This window comes from Monodon monoceros, unplaced genomic scaffold, assembly GCF_005190385.1.
Source record: "Monodon monoceros isolate NGI ecotype Baffin Bay Population unplaced genomic scaffold, NGI_Narwhal_1 Super_Scaffold_10, whole genome shotgun sequence".
In the NCBI taxonomy this organism is placed as follows: Eukaryota; Metazoa; Chordata; class Mammalia; order Artiodactyla; family Monodontidae; genus Monodon; species Monodon monoceros.
The window spans coordinates 13,716,615-13,742,128 of NW_021703766.1; the positions used below are offsets into that span (position 1 = coordinate 13,716,615).

At 44.8% G+C, this 25,514-nt stretch overlaps 1 protein-coding gene across 1 annotated transcript in view; it reads right to left on the reverse strand.

Annotated features, from left to right (window-relative positions):
- The window catches only part of HYDIN (HYDIN axonemal central pair apparatus protein), a 431,237-nt gene that overhangs the window by 76,164 nt on the left and 329,559 nt on the right, over positions 1 to 25,514 (reverse strand). The window contains 7 exon segments of the mRNA XM_029201876.1: positions 1,073 to 1,294; positions 3,340 to 3,969; positions 6,355 to 6,517; positions 8,397 to 8,538; positions 10,772 to 10,955; positions 12,648 to 12,785; positions 23,484 to 23,701. Of these exon segments, the coding sequence (XP_029057709.1) occupies positions 1,073 to 1,294; positions 3,340 to 3,969; positions 6,355 to 6,517; positions 8,397 to 8,538; positions 10,772 to 10,955; positions 12,648 to 12,785; positions 23,484 to 23,701 (1,697 nt within the window).

Below are 25,514 nucleotides of genomic sequence, written 5' to 3' on the forward strand. Positions count from 1 at the left end.
CTTCCAGAAAGAAGCGCTTTCCTTCATCAGCTGGAGATGAACTAGAGTTCCTCCTAAAACCGTAAGTTAAAGAATGCTAAACTCTTTCCTCTTAGTGGTCAGTTTTCAGAAAAGAGGTTGGTGTAATAGTCACCTCTGATGGTGGCAATATTTTCTTCTTTATCTTTTTTATTGGACTCTGCTCAAGTAAGGCCTGCCCACCAATGCTGGGACCTCAGATGTTGATTTCCGACTTACTTATTAAACTGAAGTTTGGGGCTCTCTGTTACCTAACTGAGCTGTAGGCAGGGGCTACAGGTGACTTTATTTGCTGCTGATTTTATTTGTTTTTTGCTGACATGCATGGTTTATACGAAGGAGGCTGTGTGGGGAGATTCAAATTTTGGGCCCCCATACTCCTCTGGGAATAAAAAACCCCTCCATAATTTTTAATATCCATGCATTCTGCATATTATCGGTCAAATCTATTTTTGCTTTGTGATTTATTCCACTAATTGTATATGTAATATATATTTTCTACTTTTACATGATTTCATTTTGATCGCTTATATTTTTAATCCAGGTGGAATTAATCTTACTGTATTGTGTCAGGCAAGGAGATTAAAAAGCAACTTTATCCAAAATATCCAATCTTCCCCATATAATTTCTTTAATTATCTGTCCTTTCTCTAATGGTGCGTGTTGCCTTAACTTGTATCTGTTGATTCTTGTATTCTTATGCACTGTGTAAATTACCTTGGATTCACAATACATTCTGATATCTCTTTAAAAGAGATAGTTTTGCTGCTTACTTTTTCTTGCAGATGAGCTGCAGAGTGATTCGGCAAGTTCCCTAAACCATCCACAGGAATTGCAAAGGTTGGAAGGTAAGAATCGGTCATTTTTCAGTCTCTTAGGGGAGTAGGAAGAGTCAGGCCTGGGGAAGGTGCAGCTTAGGGAGGCTCAGGCAGAATCCCCAGAGAGTAGAGGGAAACACCCCAGTGAGCACGACACCCAACACTGCTTTTTCTGGCCACGTGGAAGGCCCGACTGAACTCCCGCCAAGGTCAGGAGGACAAGCTGCTCCCTTTACCTTTGAGGAGCCTGGGGTGGCTGAAAGCTCTGCTTCTGCTTCCACTTCTCTTTTCTCCTCCATCAGGGAGAGCTCTTTGGACGGTAGAGTTACAAACATGAAATGCTCCAGGATTTCTGACATGGCCAAAGGCAGCCGCTTCACAGGGTAGGAGATGAGTGAGAATAAGGTAGGCGGCGGGATGGGTGGTCCAGAGGACCCCAGGCCCAAGAGGTCTAGGATCTAAAGGAAAAGCCCAAGATTAATTTCCTGTGCAGAGGGTGGGCTACCCCTAACTGCCTCCCTGAGTGAGCACAGGACGCTCAGACTCTCCCTCCTTTCTGTCAACTTTCTGATGCCCTGAGATGGGCTTGGGTCAGGGACAGCATGTAAAGGGTCTCTGACACAGCTCTGCAGGTCCTTCCAGATCCCCACGCCCCCAGACCCGGCTGGGGCTCTTGCTGTGGGCTGCGGGCTCCCTCTCTTATCATAACCCTTGTCATTTTATTATAACTGTCTGTCTTTGCAACTGGACTGTAAAGCCCATTAGGACCGGAACCAGGGCGATATAGCACACGGCCTAGCACACAGTAGGTACTCAAAAACAATCTCCGTTTAAAGAGACCAGCTCCTAAGGTTCTGATGTTTATAGCATAGAGTTGTTTCATTTATTTTCAGATCTCCTGTTAATTTTTCTTTTACCTTTAAGTGTTCTTTCTTTCCAAAGGTGAAAGAGAGTTAGGGCTGGAGCAGGTCATATACAGAAAAGAAGAAAAAAAAAACCCACCAAAGGTTCTGGGAATGGGTTAAAAGATGGAAATGAAGAGAAAAGTAAAAAAAGACACTTGAGAGAGAGACAACTTATCCCTATAGCATTTTCCTATTCTACTCTGATATATGATAAATGAGAGCATTCTCCAGAGCAGATGGCTTGAAAATCTAGTAGTAACTTCCTTCTCAGCTTGTAAAACCCTGCGAATAAGGATGCTATCCCCTGATTAATTGTTGTCATCACAACAATTAGGCCATCTGAGTGCCCATTCTATGGACTAAATGGGCTATTAGGCCTAGCAAGTAACTACCTTCATGTAATCTTGTGTTTCTAATTCTCTGGGTCAGACAGCAGAAGACACTTCCTGACTAACATGTAGCTAGAGTTAACTCCCAGGATTTAGAACGTCTGTGAGGAAAGGGATGAATAATTTGTACCACTTATTAAATTAACAGAGGCAGGGAGTTCTTTAAGCTACAGTCTGACCTAGGACTCCTCTCTGGCTCCACTCCCTACCTTTTAAGGTTGCATCTAGTTTCTGATAAAAACTAAACCAGAGGGACTTCCCTGGTGGCGCAGTGGTTAAGAATCCACCTGCCAATGCAGGGGACACGGGTTCGAGCCCTGGTCTGGGAAGATCTCACATGCTGCGGAGCAACGACGCCTGTGTGCCGCAACTACAGAGCCTGCACTCTAGCGCCCGCAAGCCACAACTACTGAGCCTGTGTGCCACAGCTACCGAAGCCCACGTGCCTAGAGCCCGTACTCCGCAATAAGAGAAGCCACCGCAATGAGAGGCCCGCGCACCACAATGAAGACCCAACACAGCCAAAAAAAATTTTTTAAAAACAAAAACAAAAACAAAAAAACTAAACTAGAGGTGGGCAAACTGTGGCCCTCTGGTGAAATCTCACTTGCGACCTGCTTTTGTAAATCAAGTTGTATTGGAACAGAGTCACGCCCATTCATTTACATATTGTTGGGGGTCAAGACAGAGACTGTATGACCTGCGGCCTCAAATATTTGCTCTCTGGCGTTTCACAGAAAAAGTCTGTCCCTGGACAAAAGGCTATCATAATCATCCCCTCCAAACCACTGCCAAAGGGGCTTCTAGATATGCAATGGTTTTGTTTCTAGCAACAAAAAGCTGTCTGGTAGTATAATTTCTGTCACTGGGGGAAGCCTGTGGGAAAGAAATTTTAGAATAGTTGAGCCACTTGCGTCACCCCAAAGTATACCTGCCTTGCCAACCCCTAACACAGGATTGTCAATGTTAAAAATCAACGTTACAGGTGGCTTTTTACGAGGTTAGATGGAATAGTTGAGATCTGTGGAACTCTCTATGGATGTTTCACCACACAGAAAAAGGTCCTTTTAGGCATTATTGTCTTATATCCAAAGGGGCATCAGAGATTAATGGAATAAAGGGGATATGAATTTTGTGTTGAAAGCAACACTTTTACGAGGATTAGCACCGCACAGCTCCCTGGCTCCCATCCTGGAGAAGAGCCTGTACCTGCTCCGCTTTGGGAAGCCTGTCATTCTCCAGGGCCTGCTTCCAGCTCGAGCCTTCGGAGTCGGGCATCTGGATGTTTATGAAGGGCACACCGAGATCCTTCTTCCCTTCGTGGTCCTCCTCCTTGCCCTCGCCCCCGTCGCTGCGCTCCTCCTGCGTGCGGAGCTTCTCTAGCCGCTCCCTCTCGGCCCTCGCCCGCTCCAGGCGCTCCCTCTCCACACGCTCCCTCTCCGCGCGCTCCCTCTCCCGGTCCTTGCGGCCTCGGCGCCCACCCGACGACGGAACCTGGCGCTGGTCGGTTCCGTCCTCATGGCTCGCATCCTCGGCCGCGGTATGATGTAGCAGAACTCCTTCCTTCCGGTCCCAGTACGTGAGGATGTTCTGGATATCCTTCAGAGACAACTCATAGGTCTTAAACTTCTGGGCCATGTTCTTGTCAGTGTCCTTCGGGAAGTCCCCTTCGCTGTCCTCTTGTTCCTGGGCAAGAGGAAACCCAAGCATGTTGATATCTGACAGCTGGTTCTTCTTCTTCTTGTTCAATTCTTCCTTGTCTGCAGTCACCTGCTCCCTAACAGAGACTTTTCTTTCTATTGCGTCATTCTTCAGCTCTAGTTTGGGAAAAGTAAGAATCTAGGAGGCAAAACACATAAATTATTCTTAAAAGAGTTCTTTAAGGGAGAGCAAATCGCATAAAGAAGAGCAAGAGGGTGTTTAGTTTTGTAAGAAGGCCTCATACAATTCCAGGCACCTCGTATTCACACTAGGGCTGTGCCTAAGAATCGCCTGGGGGCCTTTCTCAAAATATCTGCTCTGTGGTCCTTCCTTGTCATACAGCTGGCTGGGGCCTGGCATTATGCACTTGGTAAAAGATGCACAGCAACTGTGATGTGCACTTGTGGTTGAGAGCTGCTGTTTTGAAGGATCAGCGGGAAAGGATCCCCAAAATGATCCTCTCTTCGGGAGAGGCCAGAGCGTAGAGGTCCAATCCTGGTCGCACCGCGTGCTAGCTGTGTGATCTTGGGTGAGCAATTCACATCTCTGTCCTATCTGTATAATGTTGATAGTAATATTAATAAGTACCTCAGAGGACTACTGAAGATTAAATGTGTGAATACATGTAAAAAGCTTATAATAGCGTCAATTCCAATTCCTCCCACCCCACCCCTCTCCCCCTTGGTATCCATACATTTGTTCTCTACGCCAGTGTCTCTGTGTCTGCTTGGTAAATAAGGTCATCTGTACCATTTTTCTAAATTCACATATATATGTTAATATATGATATTTGTTTTTCTCTTTTTGACTTACTTCACTCTGTATGACTCTCTCTAATTGACACATATACGCTGTTGATACTATGTATAAAATAGACAACTGATGGGAATATATGGTACAGCACTGGGAACTCTACTTATGCACTGTGGTGTCCTAAATGGGATGGAAATCCCAAAGGGAAGGGATATATGTATATGCACGGCTGATTCGTTTTGCTGTGCAGTAGAAGCTAACACAACATTGTAAAGCAACTATACTCCAGTAAAAATAATTTTAAAAAAGCTTATAATAGTGTCTGCCACAGAGTAAAGGGTCTCTTAATGTCAAGTTATAAAATTATACAGGTTATGTATAGAATCAGTATTGTTGGGAACAGATGAGGGTTTAGAATCTGGCTGCACTCCAGCCTTTTAAACAAACCTGCATTTATATAATGAAGCTGGCATAGAGAAACGAACCTTATTCTCTTTCTTACTGCCCTTTTAAACCTGCTTTGTGGGCTCTGATTTTCTCTTCTCCAATGAACTCCTCTGGGAGGCTTCACAGGCTTTTGGGTCATTCTTTGAGGACATAAAGTCCAGTTCAGTCTAAGGATCACTGTCTGCAGTACAGCCCAGTGACAGCTCTGTTCCTGCCTAAGTTCAGGCTTGGAGGCAGCGGCCCAGGTTGGCTACTCACCTCACCGCACTGCATCAACTCCTCCTCCACTTGGCCCTCTCTACAGCCTTGAGAGAACCGTTGGCAAGGCTGTCTGCCGGCAGGGGTGTCTCACCTTCGTTGTGTACGGAGGGGAGGGGCTTGGCGCCTACTGTATTATTCCCCATCTGTAGGTCACTGCTAAGACACTGAGAGTTCTGTTTGGACACCCTGTTCTAAGCAGAAGTGGATTTTGCGTGGACGAATAGGCCTGCCGAGGGGAGGACTTGTACCTGGAAGGTTGCGGGAGTCTGAACTCCAGGTCTGCTTGTTTCTTGTGCCTGTTTTGGTGCCGAAGTTCTGTGCACTCAGACCCTGCTCCTTCCTGAGCTCTACCTGATGGGGATCCCTGGACACTGAGTCCTTTGCCCTTATGTCTACCTCCTGGGACCGGTCTGCACCTCGTCTGGGAGTCTGGCTTTAGTTTCACTCTCAGAACTCCCGATGCTGGAACGGCCGCTGTGCACACCAGCTAGCCACACCCCTTGGCCACCAGCGCCATCCTGGGCACAGCTCTGGCCGTTCTGCCCTTCCCGTATCACGGAGGGCAGAGACGTGACAGCTGAGCTTGGCAGGCTGATAAACGCAACGACAGCTTATGCTGGAGCATCTCCCTTGACTGTTGGCAAGGATCAGCCCTTGGTTGAACACACTGACTTGGTGGCTCACTGGAGGCAACTCTTTCCTACTAGCCTATTTAGCACCATCCAGGGGACTGCAGGGGACAGTGGAAAGAGCCAGGTCTGTGCTCACACACAACCGGTATGGCTTTATCCTGTTCAACCTCAGATGGGGTTCATGTCTATGAACCTCCGAGGGACAGCAGGACGCAAAAGGGCAGGATTAGGCGAAGCATAAGACAGCCCTGGACGCAGAGTCAGTGATCAACAAATGTTGGTCCCCCTCCTCCTACCTCTGCACCACCACAACATCTACACAGTCTCGGGTCAGTTCTTTGGAGGGGAAGCGTGCTGGGCTGACTGGCCGGGTGCAGTGGTGGACCCCTCTGTGCCTGCCCTTTGCTGAGGGACGAGGGAGGGCTGCTACCTGCCGACTTGGTGTCTGAGATTTCTTCACGGGCTGCTCCTCCTTCACGGGTCCCTGCTTTGGCTTTTTGTTCCTCCGTTTTAGCTCATCTTCTTCCTTCTGCCGCTCAAGCTCCTGCTGTAGCTTCTTTTCCTGCATCTCCTTTGCCAGTCTCTCCAGCTCCCTTCATCAAGCCAGGCAGAGAAAACAGAGTCCAGAGGCCCTCCTGCCTGAGCCCCTCCCCCGCCTGGGATCACGTGGTGGGAGGACATGGGGCAGAGCTTTCTCGGGCATAAAAAGAAGGAACAAAGAAAGCTGGGTATACAGGAAGGAAGGAAGAAGGAAGGGAGGGAAGAGAAGGAAAGAAGGAAAGAAAGGAGGAGAGGACGGCTCACGTCTATCTTTGAATGGTCATTCAGCAAAACTGATAATTGAAGCTCAACTAAGAGGAATCCTCAACTAATCTGTATTTCTATTCCAAACTCCTTTCATAGGAGAGTGAGGCAAAGGCTGGAAATAAGCTTGATGTTAGCACTTTTAAAAAGCTACTTTCAAGGATCCTTCTGATATCAGTACAGATGAGGCCCAGCTTCCTTCCTACACTCACGTCGTAGGTTTAGATAAGAAGAAATGGTGTTTTTAAGAGCAGTCCCCACCCTGGCTAGCTCGGAGCCATGGTGCTGGAGCTGAAGGCCACATTCCTCTCTTTCCTTCTCTTTCTTCCCTTTCCAGCTATGGATTCAAACGTGTTTGCCCTGCTGCTAATGGCAGAGAGGGCACCAAGCCTGGGCACCAAGTACAAACAAGAGTGGAGGGGATAGCATTTCTGAAGATATGAAATCCATCTATTTTCATCTCTGGGAATCCCTAGTTGTCCCCAGCTGCTGTGGCTCTCTGTCCACTGAAGCTGACTCATCATGACTTCATTACTTCGTGTGTGTGTGTGTGTGTGTGTGTGTGTGTGTGTGTGTGTGAGATACAAACAAGTCACTGCTGACCTTGGAGGATCAGATTTGCATTTCCTAAGTCCACTGTGAGATGAACGCCTGAAAGTAATGAACTGGATGAGAAAGAAAAGTGACTCCTTTGAAATCCCAAAGCTGGGATTTGCATACCTCTGGAGGACTGGGCATATTTACAGTAGACCACGCAGGAGAAGAGATGAGAGTATATGTACTGCATACTGCAGAGGACATGAAAACTCTTTTGGGGCCAGTGGGAGGAGTCTGGAGGTGGAGGGAGAGGACAGAAGGGGGTTAAATTGTAGGCAAGCATCTTGGCCTTCCCCCTCCAATGTTTGGAATCCTAAGGAGGGGTAGGAAATAGAACCCCCTCCCTTGGCATGTTTGAAGACCTGAGGGCAGAAAGGACATATTTCTCGCTGCCCACCTGTATGTGAGATGGCCTGAGATAGTGGCCTAAGTGTCTTGGGTGGTGTGGAGGGGATCCAGTCGTTCCTGTGTGGTCCCCAGGGATAGGCACAGAAGGTGGCTGAGAGGACTGGCTTGGGAGCCTGCCCAGGGTCCCTGATGAACTGCCCAGGCTGAGGATCAAGTGAGAGAGGCGGTCAGACCTCAGCGAATGGACAGCACCACGAAAGGTCAAGATGGTAGCCAGGGAAGGAGGAGAAATGGCTGAGTTATGCAGGGGCAACCACCATGCCCATGTCACAAGAATGTCCCCTGGGTCACCAGCTGTGGACACCTGAGCACAGAAGTTGATGAGCCACAGTTGTCACGGGGAGCCAGCAGGAGCCCCAGGACAGCACAGGGGCCAGAAGCCCCTCCCCTCATCAAATTACATAACCTTTCCGAGTCCCAGCTGTCCCCAAGAAAGAAGGAAGGAGAGGAGGATGGAGACCTGGCAAGGCTGCAGCAACCAGCACCCTGGATATGTAAGATATGTGTCTCTGCTCTCAGCAATTCATCCTCCTGGGTCTCCTGTAGCCGCTGCTCCCCCGCTCCTCCAGCCCAGATGACCACGGTCTCTGGGATGGGCCGTGTACCTGACGGAAGTTGCTCCCCGGGGCTGCGCTTCTGTTCTGACAAGCCCCTGACACTGACCTTCTCTTCCTCTCCCGGAGGGCCTGCTGAACCTCTCGATTGAACACTATTTTCTCCTCCTCCGTCAAGGCATCGTATTCTTCCTCATCCATGTTTTGCAGACGCTCCTTCTCTCCCTGAAGCGCTTCCCTGCGTTTGTGTTCTGTTGGGGGAACAAACAGGAAGGTGGGGAAAACTCACTCAGCAGCTTTGGCTGCAGGGTTCCCCTGTGCTTTAGCTCTCAGCCTAAACAGGCTGCGGAGGCTGTGTGACAGTGAGAGGTGGCTGGTGCCACAGGCGGCATTCCTAATCGCTGGCGGGGTTTCCTGCATTCACACAGTTCCCAAACTGGTTTCCATCTGTGGCAGGCTGAATAGAGGCCCCAAAGAGGTCCCCGTCCTAATACCCAGAACCTGTGAATATGCTAGCTTACATGGTAGAAAGGACTCTGCAGATGTGATTATATTAAGGACCTTGAGTTGGGGAGATTATCCTGGATTATCTGAGTGGGCCCAATACAATCACAGAGGCCCACTAGAGGGAGGCAGGAGTGTCAGGCTCAAGAAGATGTGACGAAGAAGCAGAGGGAGAGAAGCAGATGTGACGATGGAGGCAGGGGTCAGAGAGCTGCGAGGCAGGGACCACGAGCCAAGAAATACAGGCGGCCTCTAGAAGCTGGAAGAGGCAAGGGAAAGGATTCTCCCCTAGAGCCTCCACAGGAAAATGGCTCTACTGACACCTCAATTTTAGGACTTCTGACCTCTAGGACTGTAAGATAATAAATCTGTGTTAAGTCACCAAGTTTGAAGTAATTTGTTGTGAAATATGTTGTGAAGTAACATACCACCCACTGACTTTACCTATTATTAACATATGCCCCCAAAGTGCTCAGGGCGAAACAACCACCTGCAGACCAAGGGGAACCGCCTTCCACACCCTACAGGTCCTGAGGTGTGGTTCACCCTCGGCACGAAGGCACTCATCTTCTTCTGCACCTTCACCAGCACCGCATTCTCACCTGACATTTCTGTAAGGTTGAGCTTTGGGCTCGGAGATCTACATCCTGAGTTCTTTCTCTGACACTTACCGAGGGATAGTAACAGGCCAGAATGCTAATTCCTCCTTCATAGGGCTGTTGTGGAGATCAAATAAGCAATTGTGTAAGGTACCTAGCCCAGCGCCTGGCACATTCATAAATGTTCAATAAAAATTAGATTTTAATATAATAATATTGCTACTGTATGCTCCCTCTGGATTTTAAAAAATGATTCAGGGACTAGGAGCCCATATGGAAACTGTGAAAAACTAAAACTTCAATCTACAGATGATTGAGAAAATGAAAAGAGATACTTTTTTCTAAAAGTTGATCATTGAGGGGAAATGAGCTTTCTGGAAAACTAGGAATCTAAATGTTGAAATACTGCTGAGAGATGCCTGGTCGTTCTTTCTAATTTTTCTCTGCATGAGAATAAAAGGAAGCAATCTTTGAGTTCTGTTTAAGAACTAAGAGAGCTCAGTGTTTGCAAATGTTTCCTTAAATGGAAAAGCATTATGATTGGTGTAGATTGTTCTAGAAGAGAAAAGTAAGGCTGAGTTAGGAAGGGCAGTGATGCAGCCAGCTGGGTCTGCTTCTGACTCAACCAGGAACTTAAGCTAACATTACTTTCTTTGCGTGTGTGTATGTGTTTTGCAATCGTTGAAAATTTTTTCCAGGCCACTGATGTAATGACAAAAAAGAAAAGGGTTCAGAGTTACACAGACCTTACTGATTTGCGATGTGACCTTACACAAGACTTTGGATACCTCTGAGCCTCATTTTCCTCATCTGTAGAATTGGGGCAGCAATCTTCATAGGGTTGTTGTGAAGATTAAATGACCCAAAGTGTCATTTAAAGACATTTACAGTGTACACCACGTCTGCTGCAGTGCCTGGTACACAGTAGGCTAAGATGTAGAAATTGTTTCATAAAGTGATCAGTACCTCTGGTCTTACAGGAAATGCACAGTTGACTTAAAACCGACAAGCTAATGCGTCAACTGAGTCAGGATGGGACCTGTGATCGGGTCCCCTCAGCTAGGCTGTAATTACAGAGAAGGTGAAGGGATGCAGTGTGATGTCGGGGGAAAGAGGAAGGTGCCTGCAGTCAGAAGATCTGGGTTCATCCTTCCTTCTATAATCTCTCAAAAGGTTACTTGTGTCTCAGTTTGCTCACATGAAAAGTAGAAATAAGAACTCCCAGCCACCTTCCAGGGCAGAGGTGGGGTGCCAATGAGATGGCAAATGTAATAGTTTCATGTAAACCATGGCATGGAAGGACTGTAAAAAGCCTAGAGCTCTGTTTAAAGGAAAGACATGTAGGGCTTGGGACGGACAGCCTAGGAGGGTATGGGCTCACCTTCTTGCTCCTTTTTGGCCTTCTCCTGTGCCTTCATGGCTGCATAATCTCGGGCCACGTTGATGACATAGATATGCTCCCGGGTGCCAATGGCCTTCAGCAGGCAGAGGAGAGCTGAAGCCGCATTCCGAGCAAAGAGCGTCTCCAGGCTGTCAAACACCACTCCTCGGTAGCAGTCACTCAGCTGAAAGCAGAGAGCAGAGACAGTTACTGTGGCCACAAGATCATCTGTTCTCTAAGGAGAAAAGTTGCTTGTTCTTTTGTTGGTGCTTTTACTGGTGCTGCAATTGGTTCTGCAGACCTACTGGGTCCGGATGAAAATCCCATTCAACTGCCCTTCCACCTGCTAGATTCCAGGGGCTGTAATTAAATAAGAGAGAAAAATAAAAACATTTTAGCAGTCATGAAAGATCTTTACCATACATATTTGTAGAGTAAAGGATTTATTCTGTCTCTATAGAGATAAAGAAGACAAACTAAATGTTAAAGTGAGGGTCTGGGAAGATCCATGAAGTACAGGGAAGGAAGATGCAAAGGAAAGGTGTCCCCATGCAGCAAGGGCAGCTGTAGCAGATGGGCCATTCGTATCTTCCTTAGTGGTATTCCTGCCTTGGAGTGTAATGGTTTTCATAACATTAGCTGTTGTAGAACAGCCTTGGCTGTGCTGCAGTGTTACTTAAAGTGTAGCGCACAGACTAGCCACCATTGGCTAGGAAATGATTACTACCAGTTTTTGACGAGACAAGAATCTTGTGTCAGAAAATCGACTACTCCAATCAGTAAATACACTATTTAGTTTAGCTGCTGTTTTTTTTGCCCTGTAGGAAGACTTTGTCAATAAAGGAAGCAGTGCAAGCTCCGCCTCTCAGCAGAGGCCAGTACTTTGAGTAGCACAGCTCTCCTGGCTTACTTTGGGCTTTACCAATGATTCTCAGCCTTTATCTGGGTGCAGGTAACACCTGCACACTTACTAGACCACTTAGCTCAAATCACCTGAGAGCAACAGTACCTTTAATGCAGTAGTGAGTTCAAACCTTAACACGAATCATTTCTGGTGATGACATTCCTCCTCTTCCGGGAACCTCAAGTCTAATTTTGTTACATTTAAATGCGCAAATAATAGTGCGGCCCATTTTCGAAAACCAAAGCAGACACAGAACTCTAGGACACGGTGAACAATTTAGTTCTCTGTAAACCATAAGCAGCAAACCCTCCCAAATCCTGCGGATCTAGTTTTCTTTTAACTGTACACCACTTATGAAAAATCAAAACAAAAAGAAACAGTTATTGTGTTTCTGATTTTAACAGCAATATATCATTATAAAATAATTCAGAAATGTATGAAGGCTATAAACCTATAATCTTGCTATTCAAAGATAACCACAGTTAACATGTACTTTAAGTGTTTTTACTATGTGTATGATATACATTTGTAAATATTTTTAGAGAAATATAATTGTGCTTTACATACTATTTCATAATCTGCTTTTTTCAGTTAATAACATATTGAAAACTTACCTTTACCACAATTAACATAGCTCCGAATTCTAACTTTTCATGGCTCCACGTTATAATTTTTAACATACCACTGTAGGGCTGTACCATGAGTCTGTCTTTGTGTGTGTGTGTTTTGAAGGCGCTACCTTCTGCCCACTGGTCCTTTAAGGTGAGTGGCTTCAGGCAGCAGACTGAGCCAGGGTCAGAGACTGACAAGGGCTGTGTCAAAAGGACAAAAGAGGGTGAAGAAACCCATCTTTCCTCTCCAAGACCCCTGGGTTCTGAGCTGCTGTGGGTGGGTGATGGCTCAGAATCTCAGCTCACAGCATGGGGACGATGTGTGAGCCCTGCATCTCTGTGCAGGTGGGTGTGGACGTACCTGAATACGCTTGGCCAGGATCTGAGTGAAGAGCTCCTCAGGGAGCACGCAGCTCACAAGCCCGGTATCACCTCCAATACTGGCGCTGAGGCTGAGCCGGCGCTGTGCGGGTCCTGAGGAGAGAGGGCTGGAGGAAATCTGTTCAGAGAAAGAAGGATCAAGAGTTAGAACCCAGCTTGGTGTTCCAACAACTCGTACACTTGGGAGCCATGTTACCTCGGGAAAATCATCTCATCTCTCTGGGTCTCATTTCCTCATCTGTAAAATGGGGATTGCACTGTAAAATGGAAGATTCCTACCTCACTTAAAGAACTGCTGTAACCTTCAAGCAGGAACACTGTGGAAGGTGCTTTATACGTGTACCGAACAGCAAACATTTGTTCATGCATTCAACAAATATTCATTGAACACTTTTGATGCACCAGGGACCCCTCTAGTACCAGGGATACAACCACAAACGAGGCTGGCAGTGTTGCTGCCCACGTGGTCCTTGTGTTCAAATGGGGGGCGGGAGACAGAAAAGGAGCACATGAATATACAGATCACTGATATAATACCAGATAGTGATGAGTGCAAGGAAGAAAACAATCAGTTAAGGGAATAAAGAACCATGACAGGGTTTAACAATGGCTATTTAGAGACCAGATCCTGAGAGACGGGTTTTTCTGAAAGGGAACAGCAAGGTCCCTTCATCATGAGTGTGCTGTGGGTGTGTGGGAAGCACACAGGAGCCCAGGGCAACTGCAGCTGAGTGAGCAATGGGGAAGATGGTCAGGCTTAAAGTCGAAGATACAGTCAGGCCAGAACATGCAGGGCTTGTAGGACAGTAAGGAATTTGGATTTTATTCCAAGTATTATGGGAAGTTGTTGGCAAGTTTGAGGCAGATAAATGATCCTGTTTTGCTTTTTAAAAGACCACTCTACCTGCACAAGGTAACAAGAGGGAAGCAGGAAGATTAGTTACATATCTCTGTGGTCAAGGCAGCAGGTGATGGCGGCAGGGACAAGGACAGTCATGATGGAAGTGGCTGATACAGGGTATATTCTGGAAGGAGAGCCAATAGGATTTGGCAAGGGATATGAAAGAAAGAGAGGCATCAAGCATGACTCCTTGAGTTTTGACCTGAGCAAGTTGGAAAGTGGTGAAGTTATTTATTAAGACAGGAAAGACTGAAGGAAGAACATTTGCCTTCTCTTGTTTTGTTTTTTGGGGGTAAATAAGTGTCAATTTTTGGACATATAAATTTTGAGACATCTCGAAGCCATTCAGTAGAGATATTTAATGTGAGTTTGGACATATGAACCTGAGCGTGGGGAGAAATTAGGGCTGGAGATGGAAATTTAAGGGTCATAAGGATACTGAAAATATCTTTAAGAAATGAAGTGGATGAGATCATCTATAAAGAAAAGAGTAGATAACTTAGTCCTAGCCTACTCTGAAAACCTAGGAATCTGGAGGAGATGGAGAAACTGGGGGAGTGGAGAGAGTCATTAATGAGGCAGATGGGAAAGTAGAAGCGCATGGCGTTCTGAAATCCAAGTAAAGAGAGCGTTTCCCAGAGGAGGGGGTTATCAGCTGCCAAAGAGGTCACGTGAGGTGAGGACAGAAAACTGGCCACTGGATTGGACAAGATGAAGGTCAATGACCTTGAGAAGAGTAGCCAGTGCAGTGGTGAGGACAAAGGCTCACTGGAATAGGTGGAAGAGACAATGGTGGTGAGCACAAGGACGCAATCATCCAGCAACCTTTTGGACGAATAGCTATGGAGAGGAGCTGAGAGATGAGGTAATACCTGTAGGGGGATCTGGGGCTGTGGGAAAGTATTTTAAAGTTGGGAGGTAATGCAGCATGCATAGACGATGACAGGAAGGATTCAACAGACAGGGGAGATAAACAAATGAGAGAGAGGACACAACTGCAGGGATTGAGCCCTTGAATGAGAGAGAAGGGGTGGAGTCCAGTGCTCATGTGTAGGGGTAGGATTTGGATGAGAGCAGGGGCAGTTACTTAGGGGCAGGGAAGGCATAGCACCAGGTGAGAATGAAGGTTGGCTGGTAGGTTTGGTGGTCGGAGGATAAGGTGGTTGTCTTCTGGTTGTTGCTGTGCCCTCCATGAAGCCAGAAGAGAGATCAGTAGCTGAGAATGAGAAAGAGGAAAGTGTCTCAGAGGTTTGGAGAGGGGTAATGGCAATAAAACAGCTATCTTGAAGAGATGGAGGGCAAATGTACTAGGGCAGATCTGAGAGTCCACTTGAGATCTGTGGTCTTAAATTTATTTATTTAATTTTTAATTTAATTTTATTTATTTTTTCATACAGCAGGTTCTTATTAGTCACCAATTTTACACACATCAGTGTATACATGTCAATCCCAATCGCCCAATTCATCACACCACCACCACCACCAACCCCCCTGCCGCTTTCCACCCTTGATGTCCATACATTTGTTCTCTACATCTGTGTCTCAATTTCTGCCCTGTAAACCAGTTCATCTGTACAATTTTCTAGGTTCCACATATATGCGTCAATATATGATATTTTTTTTCCTCTTTCTGACTTACTTCACTCTGTATGACAGTCTCTAGATCCATCCACGTCTCAACAAATGACCTAATTTCGTTCCTTTTTATGGCTAAGTAATATTCCATTGTATATATGTACCACATCTTCTTTATCCATTCGTCCGTTGATGGGCATTTAGGTTGCTTCCATGTCCTGGCTATTGTAAATAGTGCTGCAATGAACACTGGGGTGCATGTGTCTCTTTGAATTATGGTTTTCTCTGGGTATATGCCCAGTAGTGGGATTGCTGGATCATACGGTAATTCTATTTTTAGTTTTTTTAAGTAACCTCCATACTGTTCTCCATAGTGGCAGAATCAATTGACATTTCAACCAACAGGGCAAGAGGGTTCCCTTTTCTCCACACCCTCTCCAGCATTTGTTGTTTGCAGATTTCCTGATGATGCCCATTCTAACTGGTGTGAGGTGATACCTCATTGTAGTTTTGATTTGCATTTCTCTAACAATTAGTGATGTTGAGCAGCTTTTCATGTGCTTCTTGGCCATCTGTATGTCTTCTTTGGAGAAATGTCTATTTAGGTCTTCTGCCCATTTTTGGATTGGGTTGTTTGTTTTTTTAATATTGAGCTGCATGAGCTGTTTATATATTTTGGAGATTAATCCTTTGTCTGTTAATTCGTTTCCAAATATTTTCTCCCATTCTGAGGGTTGTCTTTTCGTCTTGTTTATGGTTTCCTTTGCTGTGCAAAAGCTTTGAAGTTTCATTAGGTCTCATTTGTTTATTTTTGTTTGTATTTCCATTACTCTAGGAGGTGGATCAAAAAAGATCTTGCTGTGATTTATGTCAAAGAGTGTTCTTCCTATGTTTTCCTCTAAGAGTTTTACAGTGTCCAGTCTTACATTTAGGTCTCTAACCCATTTTGAGTTTATTTTTGTGTGTGGTGTTAGGGAGTTGTTCTAATTTCATTCTTTTACATGTAGCTGTCCAGTTTTCCCAGCACCACTTATGGAAGAGACTGTCTTTTCTCCACTGTATATCCTTGCCTCCTTTGTCATAGGTTAGTTGACCATAGGTGCGTGGGTCTATCTCTGGGCTTTCTATGCTGTTCCATTGATCTATGTCTCTGTTTTTGTGCCAGTACCATATTGTCTTGATTACTGTAGCTTTATAGTATAGTCTGAAGTCAGGGAGTCTGATTCCTCCAGCTCCGTGTTTTTCCCTCAAGACTGCTTTGGCTATTCGGGGTCTTTTGTGTCTCCATACAAATTTTAAGATTTTTTGTTCTAGTTCCGTAAAAAAATGTCATTGGTAATTTGATAGGGATTGCATTGAATCTGTAGATTGCTTTGGGTAGTATAGTCATTTTCACAATATTGATTCTTCCAATCCAAGAACATGGTATATCTCTCCATCTGTTGGTATCATCTTTAATTTCTTTCATCAGTGTTGTATAGTTTTCTGCATACAGGTCTTTTGTCTCCCTAGGTAGGTTTATTCCTAGGTATTTTATTCTTTTTGTTGCAATGGTAAATGGGAGTGTTTCCTTAATTTCTCTTTCAGATTTTTCATCATTAGTGTATAGGAATGCAAGAGATTTCTGTGCATTTTGTATCCTGCAACTTTACCAAATTCATTGATTAGCTCTAGTAGTTTTCTGGTGGCATCTTTAGGAGTCTCTATGTATAGTATCATGTCATCTGCAGACAGTGACAGTTTTACTTCTTCTTTTACAATTTGTATTCCTTTTATTTCCGTTTCTCCTCTGATTGCCATGGCTAGGACTTCCAAAACTATGTTGAATAATAGTAGTGAGAGTGGACAGCCGTGTCTTGTTCCTGATCTTAGAGGAAATGCTTTCAGTTTTTCACGTTTGAGAACGATGTGTGCTGTGGGTTTGTCGTATATGACCTTATTATGTTGAGGTAGGTTCCCTCTATGCCCACTTTCTGGAGAGTTTTTTTTTTTTATCATAAATGGGTGTTGAATTTTGTCAAAAGCTTTTTCTGCATCTATTGAGATGATCATATGGTTTTTATTCTTCAATTTGTCAATATGGTGTATCACATTGATTGATTTGCATATATTGAAGAATCCTCGCATCCCTGGGATAAATCCCACTTGATGATGGTGTATGATCCTTTTAATGTGTTGTTGGATTCTGTTTGCTAGTATTTTGTTGAGGATTCTTGCATCTATATTCATCAGTGATATTGGTCTGTAATTTTCTTTTTTTGTAGTATCTTTGTCTGGTTTTAGTATCAGGGTGATGGTGGCCTCATAGAATGAGTTTGGGAGTGTTCCTTCCTCTGCAATTTTTTGGAAGAGTTTGAGAAGGATGGGTGTTAGCTCTTCTCTAAATGTTTGATAGAATTCACCTGTGAAGCCATCTGGTCCTGGACTTTTGTTTGTTGGAAGATTTTTAATCCAGTTTCAATTTCATTACTTGTGATTGGTCTGTTCATATTTTCTTTTTCTTCATGGTTCAGTCTCGGAAGGTTATACCTTTCTAAGAATTTGTCCATTCCTTCCAGGTTGTCCATTTTATTGGCATAGAGTTGCTTGTAGTAGTCTCTTAGGATGCTTTGTATTTCTGCAGTGTGTGTTGTAACTTCTCCTTTTTCATTTCTAATTTTATTGATTTGAGTCCTCTCCCTCTTTTTCTTGATGAGTCTGGCTAATGGTTTATCAATTTTGTTTATTTCTCCAAGAACCACCTTTTAGTTTTATTGATCTTTGTTATTGTTTTCTTTGTCTCTATTTCATTTACTTCTGATCTGATCTTTATGATTTCTTTCCTTCTGCTTACTTTGGGTTTTGTTTGTTCTTCTTGCTCTAGTTCCTTTAGGTGTAAGGTTAGATTGTTTATTTGAGATTTTTCTTGTTTCTTGACGCAGGCTTGTATAGCTATAAACTTCCTTCTTAGAACTGCTTTTGCTGCATCCAATAGGTTTTGGGTCGTCATGTTTTCATTGTCACTTGTCTCTAGGTATTTTTTGATTTCCTCTTTGATTTCTTCAGTGGTCTCTTGGTTATTTAGTAGTGTATTGTTTAGCTTCCATGTGTTTGTTTTTTTACGTTTTTTTCCTTGTAATTCATTTCTAATCTCATAGCGCTGTGGTCAGAAAAGATGCTTGATATGATTTCAATTTTCTTCAATTTACTGAGGCTTGATTTGTGACCCAGGATGTAATCTATCCTGGAGAATGTTCTGTGCGCACTTGAGAAGAATGTGTAATCTGCTGTTTTTGGATGGAAAGTCCTAAAAATATCAATTAAATCTATCTGGTCTATTGTGTCATTTAAAGCTTCTGTTTCCTTATTTATTTTCATTTTGGATGATCTGTCCATTGGTGTAAGTGAGGTGTTAAAGTCCCCCATTATATTGTGTTACCATCGACTTCCTCTTTTATAGCTGTTAGCAGTTGCCTTATGTATTGAGGTGCTCCTATGTTGGGTGCATAAATATTTACAATTGTTATATCTTCTTCTTGGATCGATCCCTTGATCATTATGTAGTGTCCTTCCTTGTCTCTTGTAACATTCTTTAAAGTCTATTTTAACTGATATGAGTAATGCTACTCCAGCTTTCTTTTGATTTCCATATTCATGGAATATCTTTTTCCATCCCCTCACTTTCAGTCTGTATGTGTCTCCAGGTCTCAAGTGGGTCTCTTGTAGACAGCATATATATATGGGTCTTGTTTTTGTATCCATTCAGCAAGCCCATGTCTTTTGGTTGGAGCATTTAATCCATTCATGTTTAAGGTGATTATCAATATGTATGCTCCTATTACCTATTACTATCAATATGTATGCTCCTATTGGGTTTGTTTTTGTAGGTCCTTTTCTTCTCTTGTGTTTCCCACTTAGACAAGTTCCTTTAGCATTTGTTGTAGAGCTGGTTTGGTGGTGCTGAATTCTCTTAGCTTTTGCTTGTTTGTAAAGCTTTTCATTTCTCCATCGATTCTGAATGAGATCCTTGCCAGGTAGAGGAATCTTGGTTGTAGGTTCTTCCCTTTCATCACTTTAAGTATATCATGCCCTCCCTTCTGGTTTATAGAGTTTCTACTGAGAAATCAGCTGTTAACTTTACAGGAGTTCCCTTGTATGTTATTTTTCATTTTTCCCTTGCTGCTTTCAATAATTTTTCTTTGTCTTTAATTTTTGCCAGTTTGATTACTATGTGTCTCAGCGTGTTTCTCCTTGGGTTTATCCTGTGTGGGACTCTCTGCGCTTCCTGGACTTGGTGGCTATTTCCTTTACCATGTTAGGGAAGTTTTCGACTATAATCTCTTCACATATTTTCTCTGGTCCTTTCTCTCTCTCTTGTCCTTCTGGGACCCCTATAATGCGAATGTTGTTGCGTTTAATGTTGTCCCAGAGGTCTCTTAGGCTGTCTTCATTTCTTTTCATTCTTTTTTCTTTATTCTGTTCTGCAGCAGTGAATTCCACCATTGTGTCTTCCAGGTCACTTATCCGTTCGTCTGCCTCAGTTATTCTGTTATTGATTCCTTCTAGTGTATTTTTCATTTCAGTTATTGTATTGTTCATCTCTTTTTGTTTGTTCTTTAATTCTTCTAGGTCTTTGTTAAACATTTCTTACATCTTCTCGATCTTTGCCTCCATTCTTTTTCTGAGGTCCTGGATCATCTTCACTATCATTATTCTGAATTCTTTTTCTGGAATGGTTGCCTATCTCCACTTCATTTAGTTGTTTTTCTGGCGTTTTATCTTGTTCCTTCATCTGGTACATAGCCCTCTGCCTTTTCATCTTGTCTATCATTCTGTGAATGTGGTTTTTGTTCCATAGGTTACAGGATTGTAGTTTTTCTTGCTTCTGCTGTCTGCCCTCTGGTGGATGAGGCTATCTAAGAGGCTTATGCACGTTTCCTGATGGGAGGGACTGGTGGTGGGTAGAGCTGACTGTTGCTCTGGTGGGTGGAGCTCAGTAAAACTTCAATCCACTTGTCTGCTGATGGGTGGGGCTGGGTTCCCTCCCTGTTGGTTGTTTGGCCTGAAGCGAGCCAACACTGGAGCCTACCCAGGCTCTTTGGTGGGGCTAGTGTCGGACTCTGGGAGGGCTCACGCCAAGCAGTACTTCCCAGAACTTCTGTTGCCAGCGTCCTTGTCCTCAGTGTGAGCCATATCTAGCCCCTGCCTCTGCAGGAGACCCTCCGACACCAGCAGGTAGGTCTGGTTCAGTCTCCCCTGGGGTCACTGCTCCTTCCCCTGGGTCCCGATGCGCACACTACTTTGTGGGTGCCCACCAAGAGTGGAGTCTCTGTTTCCCCCAGTTCTGTCGAAGTCCTGCAATCAAATCCCAGTGGCCTTCAAATTCTGATTCTCTAGGAATTCTTCCTCCCGTTGCCGGACCCCCAGGTTGGGAAGCCTGACGTGGGGCTCAGAACCTTCACTCCAGTGCGTGGACTTCTGTGGTATAAGTGTTCTCCAATCTGTGAGTCACCCACCCAGCAGTTATGTGATTTGATTTTACTGTGATTGTGCCCCTCCTACTGTCTCATTGTGGCTTCTCCTTTGTCTTTGGATGTGGGGTATCATTTTGGTGAGTTCCAGTGTCTTCCTGTCGATGATTGCCCAGCAGCTAGTTGTGATTCTGGTGTTCTCGCAAGAGGGAGTGAGAGCACGTCCTTCTACTGCACCATCTTGGTTCCAATCCCTGTGGTCTTAAATTTAAATTAAGACCATTCAGGAAAGATGAATGTTTTTTCTAGCTACGTTCAACTGCCCTACATGGAGGAGGTGGAGAATTGAGAGTACGATGAAGGGGAAGGGGAAAGGGAGCACCTATAGTGATGGACCATGAATCCAAACTGAGTAAGAAAGGAAATGAAGGGGTCGGTAGGCAGTGAAGAGGTGAACTGGAGGTTTCATTGGGACCCATTATTTACCAGAATAGGTCATCTGGAAAGTTAGAAGATGGTTGTCAAAAAGTAGGATGTGTGATGTAGAGATCACAAGTCTACAGGTCACAGTGAATAAGGTCTAGAATATGACCACAGTAGTGAGTAGCTGAGGAGCCGTGGAATTGAAGAGTCAGGGTGTTGGATTAAATATTCAAAATATTAGGATTTCAAACTGGTGAATGACCTTATATTACAGGTCATTTCTTCATCATGTGACATGGTATACATTTCTTCCCATTTGCACCATGACTAAAATTTCCATCATTGAAGAGTTCATGCTTTAGGAGAGCTTCAAGAAAACCAAACAGCCATCTCTAGGAAAAGCACTCTGACAAGGCGACAGCTGTCCAAACCACTTGATCCTGTAACACTGGAGCAATGCTGGCAGACACATGTGCAGTGTGGGTGGGGGAAGGTCTTTGAACTCTGATTTCTACTGTGATATTGAACAGGTTTTAAGTTGCTATTTAGATAGGAGTCAGAACTGGGATTTTCTGCTGCCTTTGATATGTTCTAAAAAGCTTCACTTTACTATCCAGATTGGCAGAAACAAACCAAAGAAAATCATTTCCCATGATACCGTATTTAATAGAAATATATGGGTTCAGTTCATCCATAAACATCTAAGTAAAGAATATTCTATTAGATCTTGGAGATATTAGATCTTGGAGAAGAGGATTAAAAGGATGATGCTCCAAAAGAAACTGAGTCAACGGTTTCAGTTTTCAAGGTGCTAGAAGAACATGCAACTGAAGTGAAGATCATGTGACATCATCTGGCATAAATCCCACCCCATGGATGCCCCATCCAACAAGCATACCTCCTCTTACATGAAGACCTTCACCTCCACTCTGTCCACATGCCCCATCCAGTGCTCTACTTACCCCACCAACCCGCCATTGACCTGCCCCATCCAACACGTGTGATTCTCCTCTCCTCTGCTCCATTCACCTCAGCAACCTTCTCTGAAATGTCTACCTCTCCCATTCCCCCTATACAGCACTCTCAGACTGAAGCAAGAGCCACAGACCCTTTTACTCTTCCTATTTCTCCCATTCTATTGTCCTTCTTTTAATTCCTTCTCTACCTAGGCCAGATTTCCTATACTGATGCGACTCTCAACTCCCTTGACCCTTGTTCCGAGCACACCCCCACACCTGCAATGATGATAACTTCTCTCTCTGCCTCTGAATAAGGGCTGCCAGGGGCTGCTTAGGGAAATCTTACAAGCGTGAAGTTATGGCTTCACATCTTGCCTGGGCCATCAGCACTCTCAACTATCTTTTCTTTTGTCCACCACCAATTTCTGGTTCTGTCTTCACAGTGGACACATCAGTGCTTTCTTTATCATTCTTCTCAAGCATGCTATGCAACCCAACTTCCTCAACACTGCCCGCAAAGACCATGCATCCTGCATACATCTTAGGGCCATTCAGCAAGACCTTCTCCAACCTCCATTTTCCACCCCAGTACCCCTACAAGTAGCTGTATCTACTTTCACCTTTATTGACTCTAGAGGAAGATGGCTCCCAACTTCCTCAACTATGCTTAATCCTGCCCTCCCTGTTTCTTCCTGGAATCTCATTCCCTCTTGGGTAGAACATCACCTTATACTTCTCCAGGAGCTATCTTAATAGACCTCGTTGTGCCTCCACCTCCTTTCAGAGAAAGAACTCATTGACTCTGGGTTTGCTCCTCTAATGACTACTTGATCTTTTTTCCCTTTTCTTCAAATATCTTAGAAGCCTATACTCATTTGACTCGGCTTTCCCACTCACAACTCATCACCCACCTGTCTCTCACTGCGCCACCCACTGTCTCTGACTTCAGCACCTGCTATTCATCTCACCTGCTGAGATTGTTTTTGAAGTCCCTCGGCATGTGACTCAAACTCTCTGGCTTCTTTTTGACTTTCCAAGACTCCCCTGCCGCTCTCCCACAACTTATATTCATGGTTCCATCCTTCACATGCCTTTAGTAGTAGTTTGAGCCATATGAAATTGCTGCAGTAGAGTTCCCGAGTGGTTTAATATTGGCAGTTTCATATGGTTCAACCTAATTCTTTTTACACACCTCTTTTGTCATCTATCTCTTTTTATTGCATATATTTGAATGTGTGGTTATCATGCTTATCAGACTCTTAGTGCAGCTTGAGTGAAAGAATTTTGCTTTATTTATCTTCACTTTGCCAGCACCCAACCCAATGCCTATAACATTAAAGGTACTTGGTTCACACCTGTACCGTACTCAGGCCTGCCTGGCAAGGGCACCTGTAGGAATGAAGTTGTGCTAACCTGTATGCAAGATGCCGAGGAGGAGGAGAAAAAAGAGAAGAGGGGGAGCAGGAAGGAAAAATCCCAACCTTCCTCCCGGGAGCCCTGATTTGTACCTGTGGTGTTTCGGACGAGGGCTGGTGATGCTGCTTCTGAGACACAGAGCTGTGGCTGTCTGCTTTGCCTTTGGTGATGAGCACACTCCCACGCACAGGCTTGGCAGGTTTAATTTCGGGAGTTACCAGAGTGGATTCTGAAGTTAACTTCCCCAGGGTCTCACTGCTCAGTTGTAACTGTCCCACGGCATTTTGGCTCAAAGCAGCAGCCTCCTGGGCTACACAGAGAGAGAGGGTTTATATTAAAAGTCACCTTAGGATAATAAGGAAATAATAGCGAGGATGGCAAGTTGAAACATAGCGTGATTCTTTTGAAGACTACAAAGCCATCTCCACCTGCAGCTGGCTTAGCAGGGCTGAGAGCAGAGGCTCCACCCCCTGAGGACGGATGATCATGACGGGTGTGTGCGGAGCCCGGCCTGGTGCCCCGGGCTCTTCACTGCTCATCTTCCCAGGGGATCCCACGATACTCTCCCCCACTTTCTCTTCCAACCCAGAGGGTAATCATCTCTGAAACTGCTGGTACACTACAGTCCTGACTGCCCTGGAAACCTACCACAATGATTACTGTGTTGTTTTACAGTCTTTTTTCTTACTGCATCTTCAAAACCCAGCGTGTATTGTATACTGAGAGCACATCTCAGTTTGGACTAGGCACATTTCAAGGGGCCGGTGGGTCCTGCGTGGGACAGACAGGTTTAGACTGGTCACTTCAGTACAGCCTGCTGACTCCACAGCAAACAGCAAATGCAGGTCTGGGTTTAACCCCATCACTGAGAGGGTTTTTTCCAAAGTCGCCAGTGACCTCCGAACTGTGAACTACAGCGGCCCTCTTCTCAGGGCTCATTCTATCTGAACCTTCAGCCACCTCCGATTATATTCACTTACTGATTTAACACATTTTTACAAATCTTTACTGTGTGTCTACTATGTGCCAAGCACTAGTCTAGATGCCGGGAATACATTAGTGACAAAAACTAACACAAATCTCTGCTCTCCGAAGCTCACATTCTTGGCCGGGGTGGGGGTGGCGTGGAGGAGGCAGACAATAAAATAAGTAAATAAAATAAACAGTCTGTTAACTAGGGGTAAGGGCTATGAGGAAAATAAAGCGGGAAGGGTCTCCCAGACTCCAACCAGGGCTCTGCAGAGATGCGAAAGTCCTTCTGGCCCCGTCCCGCCTGCAGCTCTCCTGACTGCCCACCCTTCTGACCCTCACTCTGCCTTCTCCGCCTCCCCTGGCTTCTCCCCCTGCCCCCACCTCCTCCTAAAATGTGAAGTGTTCCCCAAGTTCCCATCCTGCCCTATCCATCCCTCTCCTCTCTTTCTGGAACTTTCTGGGCTGATTTCCTCTACTCCAGCGGCTGCACCCCTCACCTTGTTGAGGAAGTCTCCCCCAGTTATTAAACCTTTAGCTTGACATTACTTTCTCAGGGAGCTCAAATTCATGATTTGTCACGAGATGTCAACACAGCTCCAAAGACTTCTGTGAAATGCAGTTTATTTGACAGAAAAGGAAACAAAAAATCTAAGAGAACTGGAATTGTGATGCAGCCTGGGGTTCCCACTAAATGATATCAGAATATGCCACCCCAAAATATGACTACAGGAGTTCAGGATATGCCACCTCAAAATATGCTGCTTTGGCATATTGGTTATTTTGAGCTGTAGGCACCTGAAACACAGTAAATGCAGGGAGTGGCTTTCCTTGACCTCCCCTTATTTGCTCAAAGACAGAACCTCCAAAAGAAGCTCCACTGTCACAAGTCCCCTTCCAGAGAGTTTCATCAACTAGGGAGATGGACTCTTATCACAGGAGAGGAGACTCAAGTCCATACCACACCCAGAAAGACTTTATCACAAACAGCCACACCTCCCATCCATTCTTGTAAGGGTCCCTCATCTTTCCTAAAAACCATTTTCCCTCCCCTAAGAGGACTACATCCCCCTTCCCTTTCCCTATTAAGGTGGTATTTACTTCTGAATTCTAAAGCCATCCATTTTCCCCTGAGTATCTCCCACGGTACATGA